General features: G+C 35.5%; 1 protein-coding gene across 2 annotated transcripts in view; it reads right to left on the minus strand.

Annotated features, from left to right (window-relative positions):
• ITGA4 (integrin subunit alpha 4) overlaps positions 1-18,949 on the minus strand; it is a 99,444-nt gene that overhangs the window by 54,279 nt on the left and 26,216 nt on the right. Inside the window, exons 7-14 of one of the 2 annotated variants that reach the window (XM_004375457.3) lie at positions 16,873-16,958; positions 15,541-15,603; positions 15,313-15,450; positions 11,941-12,052; positions 5,339-5,433; positions 4,020-4,110; positions 3,392-3,437; positions 2,857-3,011 (exon numbers count right to left, since the gene is read on the minus strand). In XM_004375457.3, coding sequence (XP_004375514.1) covers positions 2,857-3,011; positions 3,392-3,437; positions 4,020-4,110; positions 5,339-5,433; positions 11,941-12,052; positions 15,313-15,450; positions 15,541-15,603; positions 16,873-16,958 — 786 coding nt within the window. Of the gene's footprint in view, positions 1-2,856; positions 3,012-3,391; positions 3,438-4,019; positions 4,111-5,338; positions 5,434-11,940; positions 12,053-15,312; positions 15,451-15,540; positions 15,604-16,872; positions 16,959-18,949 lie in introns of those variants that run through there. The other variant, XR_002823955.1, reaches the window with a different exon arrangement.

The following is an 18,949-nucleotide window of genomic DNA, read 5'->3' on the forward strand; positions in this document are numbered from 1 at the left end:
CTTATGGACTCCAAACTTCCTAGAGTCATGAAGGCTGGATGAACCCTTGAAATGACTGCCCTGAGATAATATTTAACGTTTAAACCAAAAATATCTCCTGAAATCTTACAACCGAACAATAGTTTAACTTAACTAGTAAAAAATGTGTGCCTTGAGCATTATGCTCTATTAACAACTATCTATAAGGGAGCAAACTGACAACAGCTTCTCAAAAGAATAGATAAGAAGCTTAGGGGGCAGTGAGTTTATGTTAATGGGGGAGAAAGAACTCAGAAAAGGAGGGGTGAGAATGGTTGCACAACTCGAAGAACATAATCAATTATCACATGAATGTACATGTAGAAATTATTGAATTGGTGTATGTTTTGCTGTGTATATTCACAACAACAAAATAAATAAAATTTAATAATAATAAAATAACTTGAAATATGAAAGAGGGAACAATTTTAAAATACAAACTTCAAAATTTTTAGAAATTAAAAAAAAGATTTATAAACTTTTCTCTGAGTTCCAACTATTAACAATATTAATACCTTTAGTTATTTGCTTAGTCCTCCTATATACAGAAGTTTCAAAACAACAATACCAAAACTAACTTGTCCTTAGAACATCTTACTAAGGAAATACAAGCAAAGCACTGTGCTCGAAGCCACTTGGACTAATTCTATTTTGTGTGGGTACATGGCTTTTTTCATACATGGTTAGGTTCATTTAATTTCAGTTTGCTTCCAGTTTGAGGATTTGCAATTTTATTTTTTGCCTTAATTTCATTTTATGTAACATGAATACATAATTCAAAAGTCAACCTATATAAAAGGTTTACTCAAAGATGTCTCCTTCCCAGCCCTCTCTCCTGATTATTCTCACTCCCTCTGTTTTTACTGGTTTCTAGTTTTACCTTCAGGGTTTTATTTGTTTTTGCAAAAACAAACAAACAAATGTATACATTCTTTCAATAAATATTCTGGCAGTTTGATGATAACTTATGTCAAATCTGACGTAGTAAAGACTGACTTGTTAAAGAAGTTCTTTAATAAGCAAAAAATGAAATCAGGAAAACAAAAAAGTAATCGAAAAATTCCAATTCAAATCGTGCCAAGAAAATAAGAGCCACTTCCTGAATCCAAATGGGTTCTTTGCAAAGTAAGCTAAATCTACCAGGCGGCTGAGATGTCACTTTTTACACAAGAGCAATCATTCATAAGCGATACTTCAAAGAATTTATACAATTCCTGGAGAGTTAATTTATATTTTAGGAGTAACTTACTCTTTTGGAAGGATTTCACCTATTTATTTTAAGGAAACATGTGCAAAATCTATATTATTGCCACAAACTTCAAATAAATATCTCAGCCTTCTCTTTATTTAGGAAATAAAAAATAAAGTCCAAATCAACTGACTTCAAAATTACAATAACTGAGATTCAGTACTTCAGAGAGTGAGCTTGAGTTGAAATATCCATCTACAAATTTATCACCCCAACCGAGCTCACACAAAAAGTGAAGTGAATACAAATCCAGTCACAGTAAGAGGCAAATGTCCTGGTCTTATTAAACACACTTCCTATGTGAATTACTTCTCACAAGGAGTCATTTTATGACAATTATAAAGCATGTTTTCATAACAGTGCTGTGATTATTTATGAGCTTGAGACAGTTGTTTTCAACCATTTTTTATAAATATCTAGTCACAATAGTGTTGGGAATATAGGAAGCACGGATGTTACATAAAGGGAAATAGTTATATTTATTCCATCGGTCTCAGATAATCCATTAGCTCATCTGTGTTACTCTGTAATTCACTTTGGGATCACGCTCTCAAACTGCCACTTTTCCAATCAATAATGAGATGAGGGCTGGCCCAGCCTCCTATCACTGCAGCTCTCACATTAAAAATGAGTCTGATCCATAGTAGAGATACCAGGCTCATTCCTTCCAGCTCACTACAAGTTAATTCTGGCTGAGATTTGGGTTCAGTAAGACTGATGCCTCTCATGATGTTCAGATGACAGCCGCCTGAAGGGTCATGAGCGCACTCAACTCTTGATAGGTCTTGAGGGGACAAGGTTCATGATAGCTCATAAACTTTGTGAATTATTAATGTCTCAATGATAAACCCAGGTATACATCTCTCCTACCACTGACTAGTTTCACTAGCTATTTTAATATTAGCTTAAATATAACTTAAGTAGAAACATTAACTTGCTAGTAAAAATATAATACAAAGTCACATATATGTGATTTGGGACTAACCACAACTTTGGCAGATCCATATCAATGCTGCTTTGTCCAGAGATGATAACTGAGAGTGACTTATTTAAAGGGAAATGGAGGTGACTCTCAGGAGCTGATAGTCACAGTAACTCATTAAGAGATGTGTATTATTTATAGAAATTAGAATTATGGCCTAGACTCCATATAAGCTTCTTCCAATTATTCAAACAGGATAGAATATGAAGGAAAAAATCTTCTTCCTCGCAGGCCTCCCAGCTTATGCCAGTTCTAGACTTTACAGAACCCCGTAAGGTAGAGGGGAGCCCTTTCAACTCTAAAGGGATTTTACAGATTAACCTCAGTCGGTTGACCTTACACTAATATAGCAAGTGATACTCCTGCCTTGCTCTGCTTCTTGCCACAACCTCTAAATGACTACAACCTCTTATGTACCCCACTCATCAACTGGAATAATGTGAAAATCTGGAAGATGAGGAATAAAAATAAGTATCAGGTGGCTGCTCTCTCCTGTTCTAAAAAAGATCTTCATGGTGAAAAACAATGAGGGCTCAAAAGATGATCATGAGAATAATGCATGACATGCATGCTCCATCAGGTATTAACTATACAAAAGCACACTTACCAATATGATCTGGAACCTGTTTGCCATTATACGAAAAGCAGAGTTTTAGATCAATGCAGACAGAAGGCAATCCATTTTCAATACAGTCAAATTTTGTTCTATTCACCGACTCAGAGTGGTTTAAAGAAGCTTTGACAATCACTACAGGTCTTGTTCTAAGAAGGAAATAAAATTAGTAATATTAATTGTAGAATCATCTTTCCTTACAAAGACTAACACTTGTATTTATTTTGTCGATTTACATTGTCCAAGTAATTTCCTGAGTCTGCTTTATTAATAGTATGTGCCTGTATATGCAATTGCATTTCCGTGCACTGATAAAGAGGAATTTCCATTTAAATGTCTAAAATTACTTACTTTGCCTGATGATTATATTTATGTAAGTTAGGAAAAGTATCCTGAAGTTCAATAATTAAACTTCAAAATACCAAAAAGAGCATTATGAGGTCACTACCACTGCTAATTTAAAAAATTGCCTCCCATCATTTACAATTAAGCACAATTGTCATTAAGCAGTGAAATGTATCAACCTTACCTTAGCAACACAGCAGAATCAGACTGAAAAGCACCAACGGCTACATCTGGAGGATAAAAAACAACAACACAGATTAATGATCATCATTAGTCAAAGAGAATTACTTTTCAGCCATAAATACTTAACTACATCTCACCTTCGACTATATCAAAACATTATTTACAGAAAATTAATTAGGAAAGATATGCTAACATCTTAAGATTCATTCCACATTTGTCTGAATTCATTCATTTTCAATGACCTTCATTCCTTTATAATATAAATATAAACTTTACAATATAAAGATAGGCTTACTAAAACAAAATCTGTATTAATATTCAGAATAGAAACATTTAACCAGAAATCTACTCTCCAATTTAAAAAAAACAAGTATTTTTTTCTTTCTTTTCATAATTATATGATTTATTTTCATAGGTATTTTTTTTTGAGAAGAATAAATATAGCATTAACAAGCAGTGTAAAGCTTAGAAATTTTGATCATTTCAAAATCCTTGAATTCGATAGAGTTTTAGAAACAAAGGAAAAAGAAATCAGTAAATTAGAAGTCTTCCATACCAGCTGTATGTACTTCACAATAAAGCAGAATCCACAACAGAGCTTATTCCAACTAATAAAATGTGGTACTCACCTACATATCCATTATCATCTGCATCAATTTGCCCAGATATAGACTGTCCAAACATACTTAATGATTCACTAATCTGAAGTCCTTCAATTCTCTGAAAAATAGTAAAGTTGAATGTGAAGCAGTTTTTAAACACCTAATATCCCAGAGAAGCAATGATTTAGTTCAATAATGGGCCTCCCCATGTCCTGGCACATGTAGTAAAAAAAATGCATTTTGGTTAAGTCAAATACTTCTGTCTAAGAGGAAACCAAAGTTTCCACCTTGGAGTAAGCAGTTGACATCTATTTCATGACTAAAAAAATTACCCTCTTTACTTTATGAGCTAAGGGAAAATTATGTAGAGATCTTTTAAAATAGTCCCAACTTCCTCTCCTCCTCACCTTCCCCAGTCTTCCTTCAGGCTCTGTTTTTACCTGCCTGACCAAGATGAATAACTAAATAAGTAAACTGGAAAAGAAGACATCTATAATAATTTAGTGCAGCCTACTGCTCGGGCTTAAGATGAAAGCCACCCTATTTAGCCATACTGCTTCCCAGCAGTTAACAAGGACATTCCAAGTCAGATATGTGCTTCTTATTCCATATGTCTAATTTGATGTCCGGATACTGATTTATAAATGTCAGGCTGCTAGCCGCACTAAGAGAATCAGTATTTTTTTAATTGGACAATTAGATATTTTTCATATTAAATTTGGAGATCCATTTGCCCATTTTTGCTTAATCAAAAATAACAGTATTAGCTAATATTTCGAAGAAAGTATCTTTGGATCAACTTTTATTCTTTGAGTATGAATGTAGCTTTTGGGGGGTATGCACTGAAATGCTCTGATTTTTCAAAATGTAAAAGTGAAGTCAGAGTTCGATTACAGAACTTTATTAAAGTGCTATCATCTTACTACTCTATACTGAAAGAAACACAGAGTATCATGTAAGTGTTTGCTATTCCTGTGCAATCTCCAATAAATATAGGGCTTTAGCCACAAGACAAAAAACAGTTAATCATATCCGGATGGGCTTATTTGGAATACTATGGATATTGCTTTGGAACATAAATGTGATGAAATGCGAAAGAAATCGTTAACAGGCTAGAGACAAACTAGAATGGCAGTGAACTTGAACTCTTGTTTATGAAAAAATGGTTTCAAAGAGTGATCAATGACCTTAAAAATGAGATCATTTACCATTATTATAAAAAATGGTAAATAAAGTATTGAATATTTGAAAGAGCAAATTAAGAAAAATAAATTTCCATTATCCCTGAGCGTTTTAAGGAAGGTTTTTAGACTGATGGGTTTTTTGAAAATAGAATAGTATCATACCTGTGAGAAGGCTGGTGAGATCCCATCTACTCGGCCATTGTAAATATAAATAGCGCCCCGCAAGTCGTCTTCTTGTGGAGCTCCAATAGCAACATCTATTCAAGGATTTAAACGGTGGGAAAGTAACAAATTTTTGACACAAAGTCTCTGGTCAGGGTGAATGCAACTTTGAGATCTAACATTCTTAGAAATCTAACATTCATGACCCTTGATTCATATTGCATAATATAAAACTCCCTCTTATAAAAATAACTAGCACCGTTCTCATTTGACAGAAAGAAAGTATCAGAATACTAACATCATGACAACAATGTACAGGGCCATGCAGAACTGTCAGTGCATGCAAGACTGAATGGCTGCAGTGAAGAAAGTGGAGTGGATGGGACCTGAGAGGCATTGTAACAGAGTGGTTAAGGGTATGGGCTCTGCAGTCAGACTGTGGGTGTGACCCCAGCTCTGTCCAGCTGTGTGACCCAGGGCCCGTTTCTTAATCTCTCTGTGTCTCAGTGCCCTCACCTACAGAATGGGATCATAATAGAATCTACCCTCAGCATAAAAGAATATAATGGGTGTAAAGGGCTTAGAGCAGTGCTTGCCACTTAGTATGTTATTATAATCTATGAAAATTATAACCACAATAATCTTTATTTTGAGCTCTGAACTTTAATGTATTTGCAAAATGACCTCTAAATTAATTCCTTATTCCAATGACAGTAATTAAGGTAGTATTTGCTAAGGATATCTGTATACACATATACTAACACACACACCAACACCACACTAGATTTTAGATAATGGATTTGCTCCGAAAAAATAACGATTGCATCACCTTTATAACTATATTGGGATTTACATCATATTATGACACCAGGGGAGCCCTGGTGGTGCAGTGGTTAAGAGCTCGGCTGCTAACCAAAAGGTCTGCAGTTCAAATCCACCAGCCGCTACTTGGAAACCCTATGGGGCAGTTCCACTCTGTCCTACAGGGTCGCTATGAGTTTGGAATCAACTCAACAGCAATGGGTATGACACCAGAGGAAATAAAAAAAAAAAAAGATTTGATCAACTGATACAAGAAAATCAAGAGAAAAACTATAAATGATGTGGTTGTTTCAGTGCTATAAATATGTAGCACACAGAAGAAAAATATTATTCTACAGTTGCAAGAGCATTTCATTATTTTTTATCAAGTATTATGTCTATTTATTTGTGTGTGTGTATATATACAAGTATTCACATATATATGGGTATATTCATATATTTGTTTATATGTAATATTTTTATTATCTTAATAGAAACCTAAAGTACAGAAAGTTTATTTTCATAATATTTATTATTTATCACTATCTATTAAATCTAAAAGCTTTTTAAAAACTATGGTGGTAATTTTTTACTGCTATTTCTATGGAAATAAAAACATCTTTGATATATAAAATCTATGTCAAGTGCTGTATAATTAAAAAAATGCAAAAGCTTTTCTAGTTTCATCTAAAAATAAAAGGTAGACATCTCCATACTTACTTTGTTTAGACATAGTAATGCTAGCCTGTTTTTACTTGTACAGATTATTTTAAATTTTCACATGCAAATATACCCACTTGTGGACAACTATTAATCACCTACTGTATTCCAGGCATTTGCCAGGAGCTGGTGATACAGGGCGGTACCACAAAAAGGAACTCATATTCTAGTAGTTAAGATCAGCAAGTAAAAACAGAATAATAACAGCATGGAAGAGGTGGTGGAAATTAAGGAAACTTAGCATAAGATGATGCTCAAGCTGAGATTAAAGTATTGATAGGTCATAGCCAGGTGAAGAAGAGGGAAAAAGCAGTATAGACTGAGGAAGCAGCCTGTGCAAAGGCAGGGGAGCAAGAGACAGCAACGTACACTTGAAGAATGGTAATTGGTTAGAACAGCTGAAGCTAGAAATCTGCAGACTAAATATATGTAGGAACATAAGGAGGAAGAGGGGAAAGAAAAAGGAATGGAGGAGGAAGAGAAGAAGAGGGAGGTGAAGGGAAGAGGGGAGAAGTAAGTATCTTACAGCCATCGAAGACAAGACTAGTTAGCTATTTCATTAATCAGGGATGGGTTAATACTTCTACCACTCTGGCTAAATCCCTCCTAACTAAAATTCTATACCTTTATTCTTAACAATACATGAAAAATAACAAGTCAGGGTTATAAAATTGTTGAAACACAGAAATTCTTACATTATCAGTTATTAGCACAGTGATCTAAATTAAGACAAATATCTTGAGACAATATAGATGAGCCTTTTCAGCTGAAATACAAGAAAGGCCCACGTCAATTTTTCTTCCACGCAGAAGACATTTGGGTATATTCAATCTTTGGCTATCTTATGTATAGACCCAAACTCTTAATTCCTGGGATAACACCCGGATCTGTACTAAAAAATTCTAGCTATCATTACAGAAACTGGGAAAAATACTTTTGAAGTATATATAATGAATAACAAAATGCTTTTCTGTGCCTACACAGCTCGTATATGTGAACTGGGGACACAACATACAGAAACAACGACCAATGTATTTGACAATGTTTACACTTCTCATCTGATTATTTATTTCATTTAGTTAATAAAAAAAATAATTATCATTAGTATAATCATAAAAATCTTGACATCAGCTACCAATTATATAATGCTTAAGATGCTGGCACCGTGCTAGGGGCTTTTCATAAATTAACTGATGTAACTTTCACAACAACCATATGAAATAAGTACTTTTTGGCCCTCACTTTACAGATGAAGAAACTGAGAGAAGAGTGTAATTCTTGTAACAAGGTGGTGGAGCTGGGATTTAAACCTGGCAGTCGGGCTCCAGAACCTGTGCTCTCCTCTCCATGCTCTCAAAAATCAACAACAGAGGTTATACGAAACATTTTCTCTTCTAACACACATTGCTGTTCTGTGCCAAAGAAGAGCTCAATTAACGGGTTGATGATATATCTGTATCTATTTCAGGAGCACATAAAAATAATAAAGCTTATAATTTGCAACTGTAAAACCGTGCTATGATTTGCTCTAAAAATATCAAAAGATATAGTCTAAAAGTCAGATAAAATGGTTCAATGTGAAAAAAATATAAGCCAGCTGTCTCGCCAAATCCATTTTACATCTGAAATCCAAAATACTAGCTCTTCTATCTACCTACCAACCCAAGAACAGGTATGGTTTTCATTCCTTTTCTACACAATCCCACTCTCCCTATCATGAATACAAAATACCTATATTCATTTACTCTAGAAACATAAAGTAAGATAGAAGATGGGAAAAAGGGATAGAAAACCACATAAAGAACCATAAAACGTAGATGCTCCAGTGTCTCATCTCAGCAGACATGGTGGAAGGGAATTAAAGACCTTGGTGAAGAACTAGAACACACTGATACTACTTTCAAATCAGTTGCTAATATCCAAAATGTAAAACGTAAAATAAAATTAAAAATGGACCAAGTAGAAGGAAATATATGTTATTATAAAACTTTCACTGTGATGAACCAACATTAACGTAGCCTCTAAATGTAAATGTGCTGTAGGTTGTAAATGGAGACGGAATTATAAGTGGTACAAAAATATGTTGAAATCTGGCCTCCTCTACCTTGAGATCACAAGAGCTAGATGGTGCCTGACTACCAGTACCCAACGTTCTGATCAGGGTCACAATAGATGGATCCTGATAGAAAGGGAAAGAAAATGTGAAACAGAACCTAAATTCTCAAAGAATCCAGACTTACTGGACCCAGTGAGACTGGAGAAATTCCCGAGACTAATGCCTTGAGATACTCTTTAAACCTTGAACAGAAATTATTCCCTGAAAGCACATTTAAAGTAGATTGAGGCATTTAGGCAGAAGCAAAAGTTAAGAAGATAAGATTTTATAGCAACCCTCACTTATTTCCAGTATCCAAGTAAGTTTTAGCTTAGTAAGTGTTTTACATAATTATCAATTACCATATATCAATAGCAGATTAGCTCAAAATGTAAAGAATTTCCCCCTTGAGAACCATGCTCTTTAAATAATTATCCATATGAGACCAAATGGACAATAATTACTCTACAGCGTAGATGAGAAGTTCGGAGGGCAGTGAGACTAAATGGGAGTGGAACAACTAGAACGAAAATAATGAGAATGTTGACACAAACTGAAGAATGTAGCCAATGTCATTGACTATTATGTGTAGAAATTGTTGAATGGGAACCTATCCTGGTGTGGATACTTTCACCAAAAATACAATAAATTATAATAAAAAATATGTTGAAATGTATTCAAAAATAATAATTTGAATAATAATCTTTCAAATATAAACATACTACTTTTAGGAGTTGCGTGCTGGAGATGCAGATTCTCATATGGACTTTAAAAAACTGCATTGTACCCTGAAGGTCCCCTCTAAGTCCCTCTTCCTAAGTGTTATGGACAGAATACTTTGTCCTTCACACCCCTGGGAAATTGTCTGGGACTTTCCCAGCTACTAGAATGTATTGGTTGAAGGAACTTGCCTATTGTTCATGACATTCTTACAACTCTATCTGATTACAGAAATAATTCACGTTTGTTATTGACATTTTGGTGCCATAAAAATCACTTCTCACATGCACACACACACACACCCCCATATATATGTTAGCACCTTCGAAATAGTGAATGCTCTTTGTCGAACATGTCAATTAAAACAAGTTGTAGAAGGAAACATAGAAAGGCAAAGTAAGAGTTTTACTAAAGGATAATTTTGTTTTTAAAAGAAAGACTATTGTTTTATATAACATATATGAAATATCAAATTGTATAAATACAGTTTTATGCTATAAATATTTACTAAGTAGGGTGTCTCTATGTGCTTAAACCCACCACTAAATAAGGTTTATTTTTTCATGTTTTAATCATTTAACTCCATTTGATTGCAAAACTAGAAAAAGAGTGCCACTATTTCTTCATTTACATTTTTAATAGCACATAATCTATACCTGGTATGGTACATATGACACACTATAAATGCTCAATAAATATCACAGAATTGCTGACTATTTATGAAATAGTCATCATAACAAAATTGTATAGGTGTTTTAAAATGTTTTAATGTAAAATATTATGTGCAGTCAGAATAACCAGAAATATATCTACATATACATGTCCCTTCTTTCATTTTTAAAATAGTTTAAAAAATCCAGAGATGGTAATATTTGTGTATGAAATTACACTATTTTCCATTTAATACGGCTCATTGGAAGCAGATATTCAAACAATTATTCAGTAACTGACTGTCTTGTGGAATAATGCATTTTATATATTTAAAGTAGATTGAGACATTTAGGCACAAGTAGAATTTAAGAAGATGAGACTTTATGGCACCCTTCACTTATTTCCAATATCCAATAAGTTTTAGCCTGATATGTGTTTTACATAATTATCGATTACCATATACCAATTGTCAATGGCTGTATCAAGAAAAAAGACACATTCTGAGCCATGAAAATAACTATCAAATACTTATTTATTGAATTCTAGGAAATCATACCAAAAACCAAACCCACTGCCATCAAGTTGATTCTGACTCACAGCGACCCATACACTCTCTGCTAAAACTCATCCATCATTTTATGCACAGCTTTAACAGACTTGGTTATCACTCAGAACTAAATTTAAAAAGGCAGACTTTAGGAGGGAATGCTGGTAGAGACAGGTAATTAACAGCAGGGCTGATATCCAGACAACATGCATAGTTAAGACAGTACCTTCTATTAAATTATTAAAATACTTCCACATCAATCGGTAAATAACCACAGTCTACGAGTCCCCCAGATGCCTCATCTCCTGTGATCCCCAAGTCCCTCCACAATGCAGCAACTGAACAGGGAATGCCTGGCACAGCAGGGAACTTCCAGAGCCCTGCTGTAGGTCTGCAGCCAGCATCTGTTGGGTTTGGTCAGTGTTTTTACTATGCTGCTAGTTAAATACCATATGCTAATGAGTCTAAACTATACATTTTTTTCATATTCAATAACATTTCTGAAATCAAGATCCTCCTTGAAATAAGTGATGTGTCACAATTTAATAAGCTATGTTATTTTTCTGTGTTGGGGCACATAAAATAATGTAAATTAAAATCAATGGAAGGAGCCCTAGTGGTGTAGCGGCTAAGCGCTCGGCTACTAACCAAAAGGTTAGCAGTTTGAACTCACCAGCCGCTCTGCAAGAGAAAGATGTGGCAGTCTGCTTCCGTAAAGATTACAGCCTTGGAAGCCCTACTGGGGCAGTTCTGCTTTGTTCTACAAGGTCGCTGCATCGGACGACTCGGTAGCAAGGGGTTTGGTTTTTTTTTTTTTGTTATAATCAATGGTGTCTTAGAATCAATGAAATACGATACTTTGACTATCATCCTTTATTAAGAACATTAATAATCTACTGTTGACAATCTAGGAGAAGTCAGATGTAACAGTATAAAGAAAAAACAAATTTAGCATACCATTCTGGCTCCATTTTCTATAGACTAGAAACACAAAACTCCAATCATATTCTCTTCCCTGCACTATTTTAAATGCTGAAATGAAGTACAAAATTAGAAACTTTTAATTACCTTCAAAGCCATCATTGTCAATGTCACCAAGATTAACTATCGATTCCCCAAATCTTGCGGCATATTTGTCACTTCCAATGAGCTCTGTTCCCATTTCAATCATTACTGCTCCCTAGATAGAAAAGCGGAGAAAAGGTGTTATTGACAGCCCGACAACTGTACACCTGATTTACTGTTGTAATTGGGTATATGTTTTTCCCTAATGCTTCAAACAAGTTGGACAAACTACAGACTGAGCTTTAGTACACACATCTTAGTTCAATTCAATAAATATTTATTGAGTATGTCAACACATGTAACAGTATGATTAGAGCTCAGGGGATATAAACAATTGTCAAATTCATGATCCCTAGCTTTGAAAATTCAATAAATTATTTTGATAATTCAATTTAGCAAATATTTATTGAGCTCCTACCAGAGTTCCTACTAAAGGCAGTGCACTGTGCAAAGAATGAATGGGTGAAAGGGGACATGGCAACGTGTGCATAAGGCACATTCCCTTTTCTCAACAAGTCTGCAGTTACAGGGAGGGCTCAGTGCAAACATGCAGATGACGTAGGAGAAGTAAAAATTTCTTTGGAATATCAAGAAGCAAAGAAAGCACATCTAATTGTGAGAACTAAAAGAGATTTCATAAAGGAGATGGCATTCAAAGTGGCTGTTGAAGGACAGATGTAATTTTGATATGCAGGGAAAACTAGATTAGCAAAACACAAATCCTAAAGAATTTGGCTATAATGAAGGGTGTGTATAATGGATGAGACAAAACAAGTCAGATTGGTCTTATGGTGTGCGATTTTGAATGCCAGGGGAAATTTACACTTAATATAGGGGACTCTAGGGGCCCACTGAAACTTTCTGAGTTGAGGAGTGAAAAGAAACAGAGCTGGTCTTTACAACCTCAATTTAGCAGCAACGCAGCATGGATTGGTCAGCTGATACGTCAGAAGCAAGAAGATGAGTTACGGCAGTTAAGACCTCTAATGCTATCGCAACAACAGCTACTAGACCTATTTCCAAACTCTGATCATGTCACTTCCTTGTATTATTCTTCCTTGAATTTCTGCAAAAACCATTACTGACCACTGACTGCTCTGACCAGGATCAAAACAGAGGGTTCTGGACAGAGCTGGAGAAGGATGTAGAGCATAATTCTAATCCACAAAAAAAAGACCAGATTTACTGGCCTAAAGGAGACTGGAGAAACCCCGAAAGTATGGCCCCCAGACACCCTTTTAGCTCAGTGGTGAAGTTACCTCCGAGGTTCACTGTTCAGCCTGGGAGTGGACAGCCCCATAAAACCAAATGAGACTAACGAGGTACAGGAGTCCAGTGACGTGGGCCAGAAGGCAGAAGGGGACAAGGAAGCTGGTGATAGGGAACCCAAGGTTGAGTAAGGATATTGTTGACGTGTTGTGAGATTGTTAACCATTGTCATAGGGCAACATTTGTAGTAATTGTTAAATGAGAAACTATTTTGTTCTGTAAGCCTTCATGTTAAGTGAGAATAACAGCACAATTGGAAGAGCGTAGTCAATGTCAGTGAACTGTGCATGTAGAAATTTTTGAAATGGTGTATCTTTGGCTATGTGTCTTTTCACCAAAAAAAAAGGTTGAGAAGTTAGAGGGTTGACATGTTGTGGGGTTGTTAACCAATGTCATAAAACAATATGTGTACTACTGTTTCATGAGAAACTATTTGTTCTGTAAGCCTTCACCTGAAGTACAAAAAAAAAAAAGAAAATTACTGAACACCTACCTGCCCAGCACTCTTCCAAGCCCTGAGAAAACAGCAGTAAACAAGACAGACTGATTCTTCTCCATATGGAGTTTACACTCTAGCAGGAGAACAGACAATAACAAACCCAACAGACAAATATGTAATATAATGCCAGGTAGTAGTGTCATTTCAGGGGATTAAGAAGTAGAAGGTTGAAAAGGAATAAGGTAAGAATATACTATAAATTTTAGAAGCTGAAATGAATTATGAAATTAACCCCGGTTTTCAACAGTGGTGCCGCACAGTAGAAGTGAGGGAAGGACAAGAGGGCAGCCTACTCGTGGGGTTGCTCCTTTGCCCTTTAACCAAAGGAGCTCCACTTATATCTGTTTTACATATAGAGACTGCTTACAATTTCAATGGAAAAAAAGGTTCTATATCACCTTTTTTAGGTATATAAGCTACTGTTTAAACTGTTTTCACAAAGTTTAGCTTTAAAGGGAAGGGAAAAAAGCAATTTGCAGAATGAGGAGGTAGTAAGTATTAATGAAGACTGTTTATGGACAGGGAAGACATGACATGTCCATGGAAGAAAAATTATTACCTGATAGCACAAATAATAAGATTCTAATGATAATATTGTAGATGATATGCCTTTCTATTACCTCTAGGTTTAAATATAACATAGGAAACTCCAATGCAGAAACAACCTTCCTGCTCTATGGTTAGCACTTTGAGAATCTCCTAGCTTTATCAAACTAGAGTGTTTTCTCTCTTAAATTGTATAGAGCTTAGTCCGATGCTTTAGTGTAAGAACTTAATAAATGCTCTGAAACTGCTGACTAAGTAAGATTACCAATACCTTATGGAACACATTTTACTTTGTTGACTCCTGACTGACTAAAAAATGATGTGCCATAAAACAAGAACCAATTTTTTCATAATTCAGCTCTTGTTCTTTAAAACGAAGAAGCAGGTCAAGAAGACCCCATTAAGGCCAGCAACACTCTTAATTGAATTCTTAAGTGGTCAGTTTCTATTCCAAAATACTCTTCATAACTTAAAACCCCACCCTAAGGAGTGATTATCTATTTCCACAACTTTCAAATAAAGTATGACAATTTTATATTCTAATCAAGAATATAATCTATACGAATTGTGCAAATTAACATTTTATCCAAATACATCTTATTTCCAATGTTTTCAAGTCAAGAAATTAAAAGCATTTAATTTTTATCTTATACATCTATTAGAATACTATAATTTATGAAATTATGCAAAGGCATTAACTACAGAGTCAATAAGAAATCCACATTTTGAAGAACGTATGAAATCATTTTTTTAAAATCAGATTGGTGTTATAATAAAACTGGAAGAAGTTTCAACTGCTAGAGTGAACACGTACAAGCTGTGAGGAGAGAAACTCCAGAACAATTTATCTCATACTTTGGAATATCAAAATGAGACAGCTGCTCATTCATCATTATGTTCCATTCTATTTTTACAGCATCAGTACAATACCGGAATTTGTTCTTTTAGCAGTAAAATATACAGAAGAATCTACAGTCTATCATAACACTGGAATAAGAACCATTTCAATTTGGATCATCATTCAATAAACGGCTTTGAGTTTGTGGATGGATCGAACTTACCACGCCAGAGTTGATGTACACGAAAACTCTTCCCTCTTCCCTGATGGTGCTCTGCATGGGAGCTCCCACGAGTAGGTCTGAGAGGCCATCTGCGTTGAGGTCCACGGCACATATGGAAGCTCCAAAATATGATCCAAGCTGCCCAAAGCAAACCAGATCCAATCCCTGAGAAAAAAGCAGGGCTACTCCCAAAAGCCATCAGTGATACCAAAGGTAGAGACATATTACCTTTTTACCTTTCATCTCATATAAAATATTTAGTTCTTTTGCATCAATGCTGAATATGTATGCCTGCAATTAGGGAAAGAATTAGAAAAGGTGAGATGACTTTCACATTTAAAAAAAAAAACAAAAAACTTATTTTCATTTTATCAAAACATCAATTTTCCTAACTTATAAATTGCACATGTTAAAAAAAAATCACTTTAAGTGTGATATAAAAGGTTTAGTAGTTCACCTTCACAATAAAATTACCTTGTTAGAAACTATCTTATTGATCCCATAGAAAGGGCACAGAAGGTGCTGTTTGCCCCACTTTTCAAAGTAAACTTGAGAAAGATTGAGTAACTAACGTTCACACAGCATATTAGCAAAACAGCTAGAAAGAACATTCTCTTTCTCTTCTAATCTTACCACAAAACACATAGCTGTCTCAATTTCCTTTCAGATGTAAAGTTGTTAAACCATAAACATATTCCTGGGATGTCTTTTGATATTCTATCTTAAAAACATTTCACATGTAAGAAATAAAAGCCTCACTTGACCTATATAATTTCCCTTAGTTAAAGCTTTCAGCTACATTTCTCTTAACAATCATACACCTTTCACCAGTTTCACTAAATGAAGTACATTGTTCATAATTTCTTTTATGTGGATCCACAATCAACACCCACGGAAGCAGAAGTTGACATCAAACGACGCATTGCATTGGGCAAATCTGCTGCAATAGACCTCTTTAAAGTGTTAAAAAGCAAAGATATCACCTTAAGGAGTAAGGTGCACCTGACCCAAGCCATGGTATTTTCAATTGCCTCATATGCATGCAAAAGTTGGACAATGAATAAGGAAGACCAAAGAAGAATTGATGCCTTTGAATTATGGTGTTGGTGAAGAATATTGAATATGCCATGGGTTGCCAGAAGAAGGAGCAAATTTGTCTAGGAAGAAGTGCAGCCAGAATGCTTCTTAGAAGCAAGGATGAGAGACTTCGTCTCACATACTTTGGACATGTTATCAGGAGGAATCAGTCCCTGGAGAAGGACATCATGCTTGGTAAAGTAGAGGGTCGGGGAAAAAGAGGAAAACCCTCAATGAGATGGACTGACACAGTGACAACCATGGGCTCAAGCATAACAACGATTGTGAGGATGACAAAGGACCAGGCAGTGTTTCGTTCTGTTGTACATAGGGTCACTATGAGTCAGAACCAACTTGATGGTACCTAACAACATAACAATATTCCTTAGAATATTTGCAGTTCCTCTTCTAATATCTTCTTATTCTATCAGACCATTTACTTGAACCTTTGTGAAGAAATAAACAAAAAAATGTAAGTCTTACTTTACCAATCTGTTCATGTTGAGGAGCTCCTCCAACTACTTCTGTAGTGTGCTGACTCTGAAAATGACCAGCTCCAACTGAGTATCCTTCAGGAAAAGAGAGAAAAGTATGAGAATCATCATTTACAATAGGTGAAATATATGATCATAAATCCAATCCTAGAATTAAATGAGACTGAATTCAAAATGATGACAGTAAACAGAGTTCTAGGAACATTTAGCATAGCAATACTCAAAACTGGATATTTATTATATGTTTTAAGGGATTATTGATATGCCTGTTATAAAACTATAGCCAAGTGTTCACATTTCCAAGGCCTAGAAATTGAATATAGCTCCTTTATATTTGGTTTGTTAGTCCCTCTATACTATCAGGACATGCTAGCTTCTAGGATTATAACAGAAATATTTTAGAGTACATAAAATATAGTATTGTAAACTTTAAATAAATATTCCTAAACTGCAAAATTTTTGGCATGGAAACCTTTTATTATGATAATCTTTTGATGACACAAATGGTAAAATTATTTTATTATGTGATAAAGGGCACAACAACCCATTGTTGTCGAGTGGATTCCTACTCATGTTCACCCCATGTGTTACAGACAGGAACTGCTCCATAGGGTTTTCTTGGCTGTAATCTTTATGGATGCAGTTTACCAAGTCCTTCTTCCACGGAGCTGCTGGGTGGATTTGACCCACCAACTTTTAGGTTAGCAAATAATTGCAAAATGCTTGCACCACCCATGCTCCTTCCAAAGGTACAATACCAAATTATATTTCTTATTATACTTCACAAGGAGCCCTGGTGGTGGGAATGGTTAAGCACTTGGCTGCTAACTGAAATGCTGGCATTTCAAACCCAGCAGTTCCTCAGAAGAAAGACCTGGAATTCTGCTTCTGTAAAAAGATTACAGCCAAGAAAACCCTATGAGGCAGTTCTCCGCTGTCAAACAGAGACATAGAGACTTGTTACGAGTCAGAATCCACTCAATGGCACCCAACAACAATAATCCTTCAAGATATCCTTCAACCATAAACAAGAAAATGTTAAAGTGAAAATGAATTCCTTCTCTTTGAAAATTAATACCTTCTGTCTGAATGGAAAAATAAAACCCAATACTGGCTTTTCTTATTACAGTTATTTCAAAGCATAGGATGTTCACATTTGAAGCACATATGGTTTAAACAAATCTATACAGTCATGCGCCACATAATGTCCATTTGGACAACATTCGACTACGTATACGTCAGTGGCGGCATTTTTTTTTTAATTTGATTGTTTATTAGAACTTCTTTAAATTCAAGTTTGCAAACATTTAACAAAGGAAAAAAAAAAAAAAACCCACCCCATCATTCTTAACCCAGGGGGTAGAAACAGGACCTATATAAGAACAGGCTTCAAGACACAACTTCCACTATAACCTCTGCATGGCTCCCACCCTTGGATAGAAGCTACCTTCAGAGCTTGGTAACCTAGACCTCTGCAGCACCCAGAGTCTGCTGGGTGCCAGCCTCCAGGGCTGCCTCTGGAGCCTGCTGGGTGCCAGCTGCAGGGGCAGGGCCCTTCTCTGAGCTTTGTGTCCGGCACTGGTGGTGATAATCAGCCAAGTTCATAATCATTTTGGCTACGCCCTTCTGGTAATAAGACCGCCCAAGTATCAAGATCTCTGCCTGCCTTTGGGGTCCAACTGACTCACGCAGGGAATGATCTGTGTAACACACACTCGACAGACATGTAAGACGTGCTCTCTGCTCGGACTGAAGATCACTTCCACCAGCCACGCCTCTAGGTGAACTCCATACGGTATATAATACGGTGTTCGCACAACGGCCAAATCACATAACATACAATTTCACAGTACATATCCTGGACCTTTAATGACACATGACAGCATTTTCTAAGAAACTACAGGTAAAGCAATTCTTTCATTATAACAGAGAATTAATGCCAGAAAAATCTGGTGTTACTATAGAAATGTAATCTGTAAAGTATCCTATTGCTGACTTATAAAAAATAACAATAATAATAATTAAAAGAAGAAGGAGGGGAAATAAAAGCAGGAGGAGGAAGAGGA

Source organism: Trichechus manatus, unplaced genomic scaffold (genome assembly GCF_000243295.1).
Source record: "Trichechus manatus latirostris isolate Lorelei unplaced genomic scaffold, TriManLat1.0 scaffold00037, whole genome shotgun sequence".
NCBI lineage: Eukaryota > Metazoa > Chordata > Mammalia > Sirenia > Trichechidae > Trichechus > Trichechus manatus.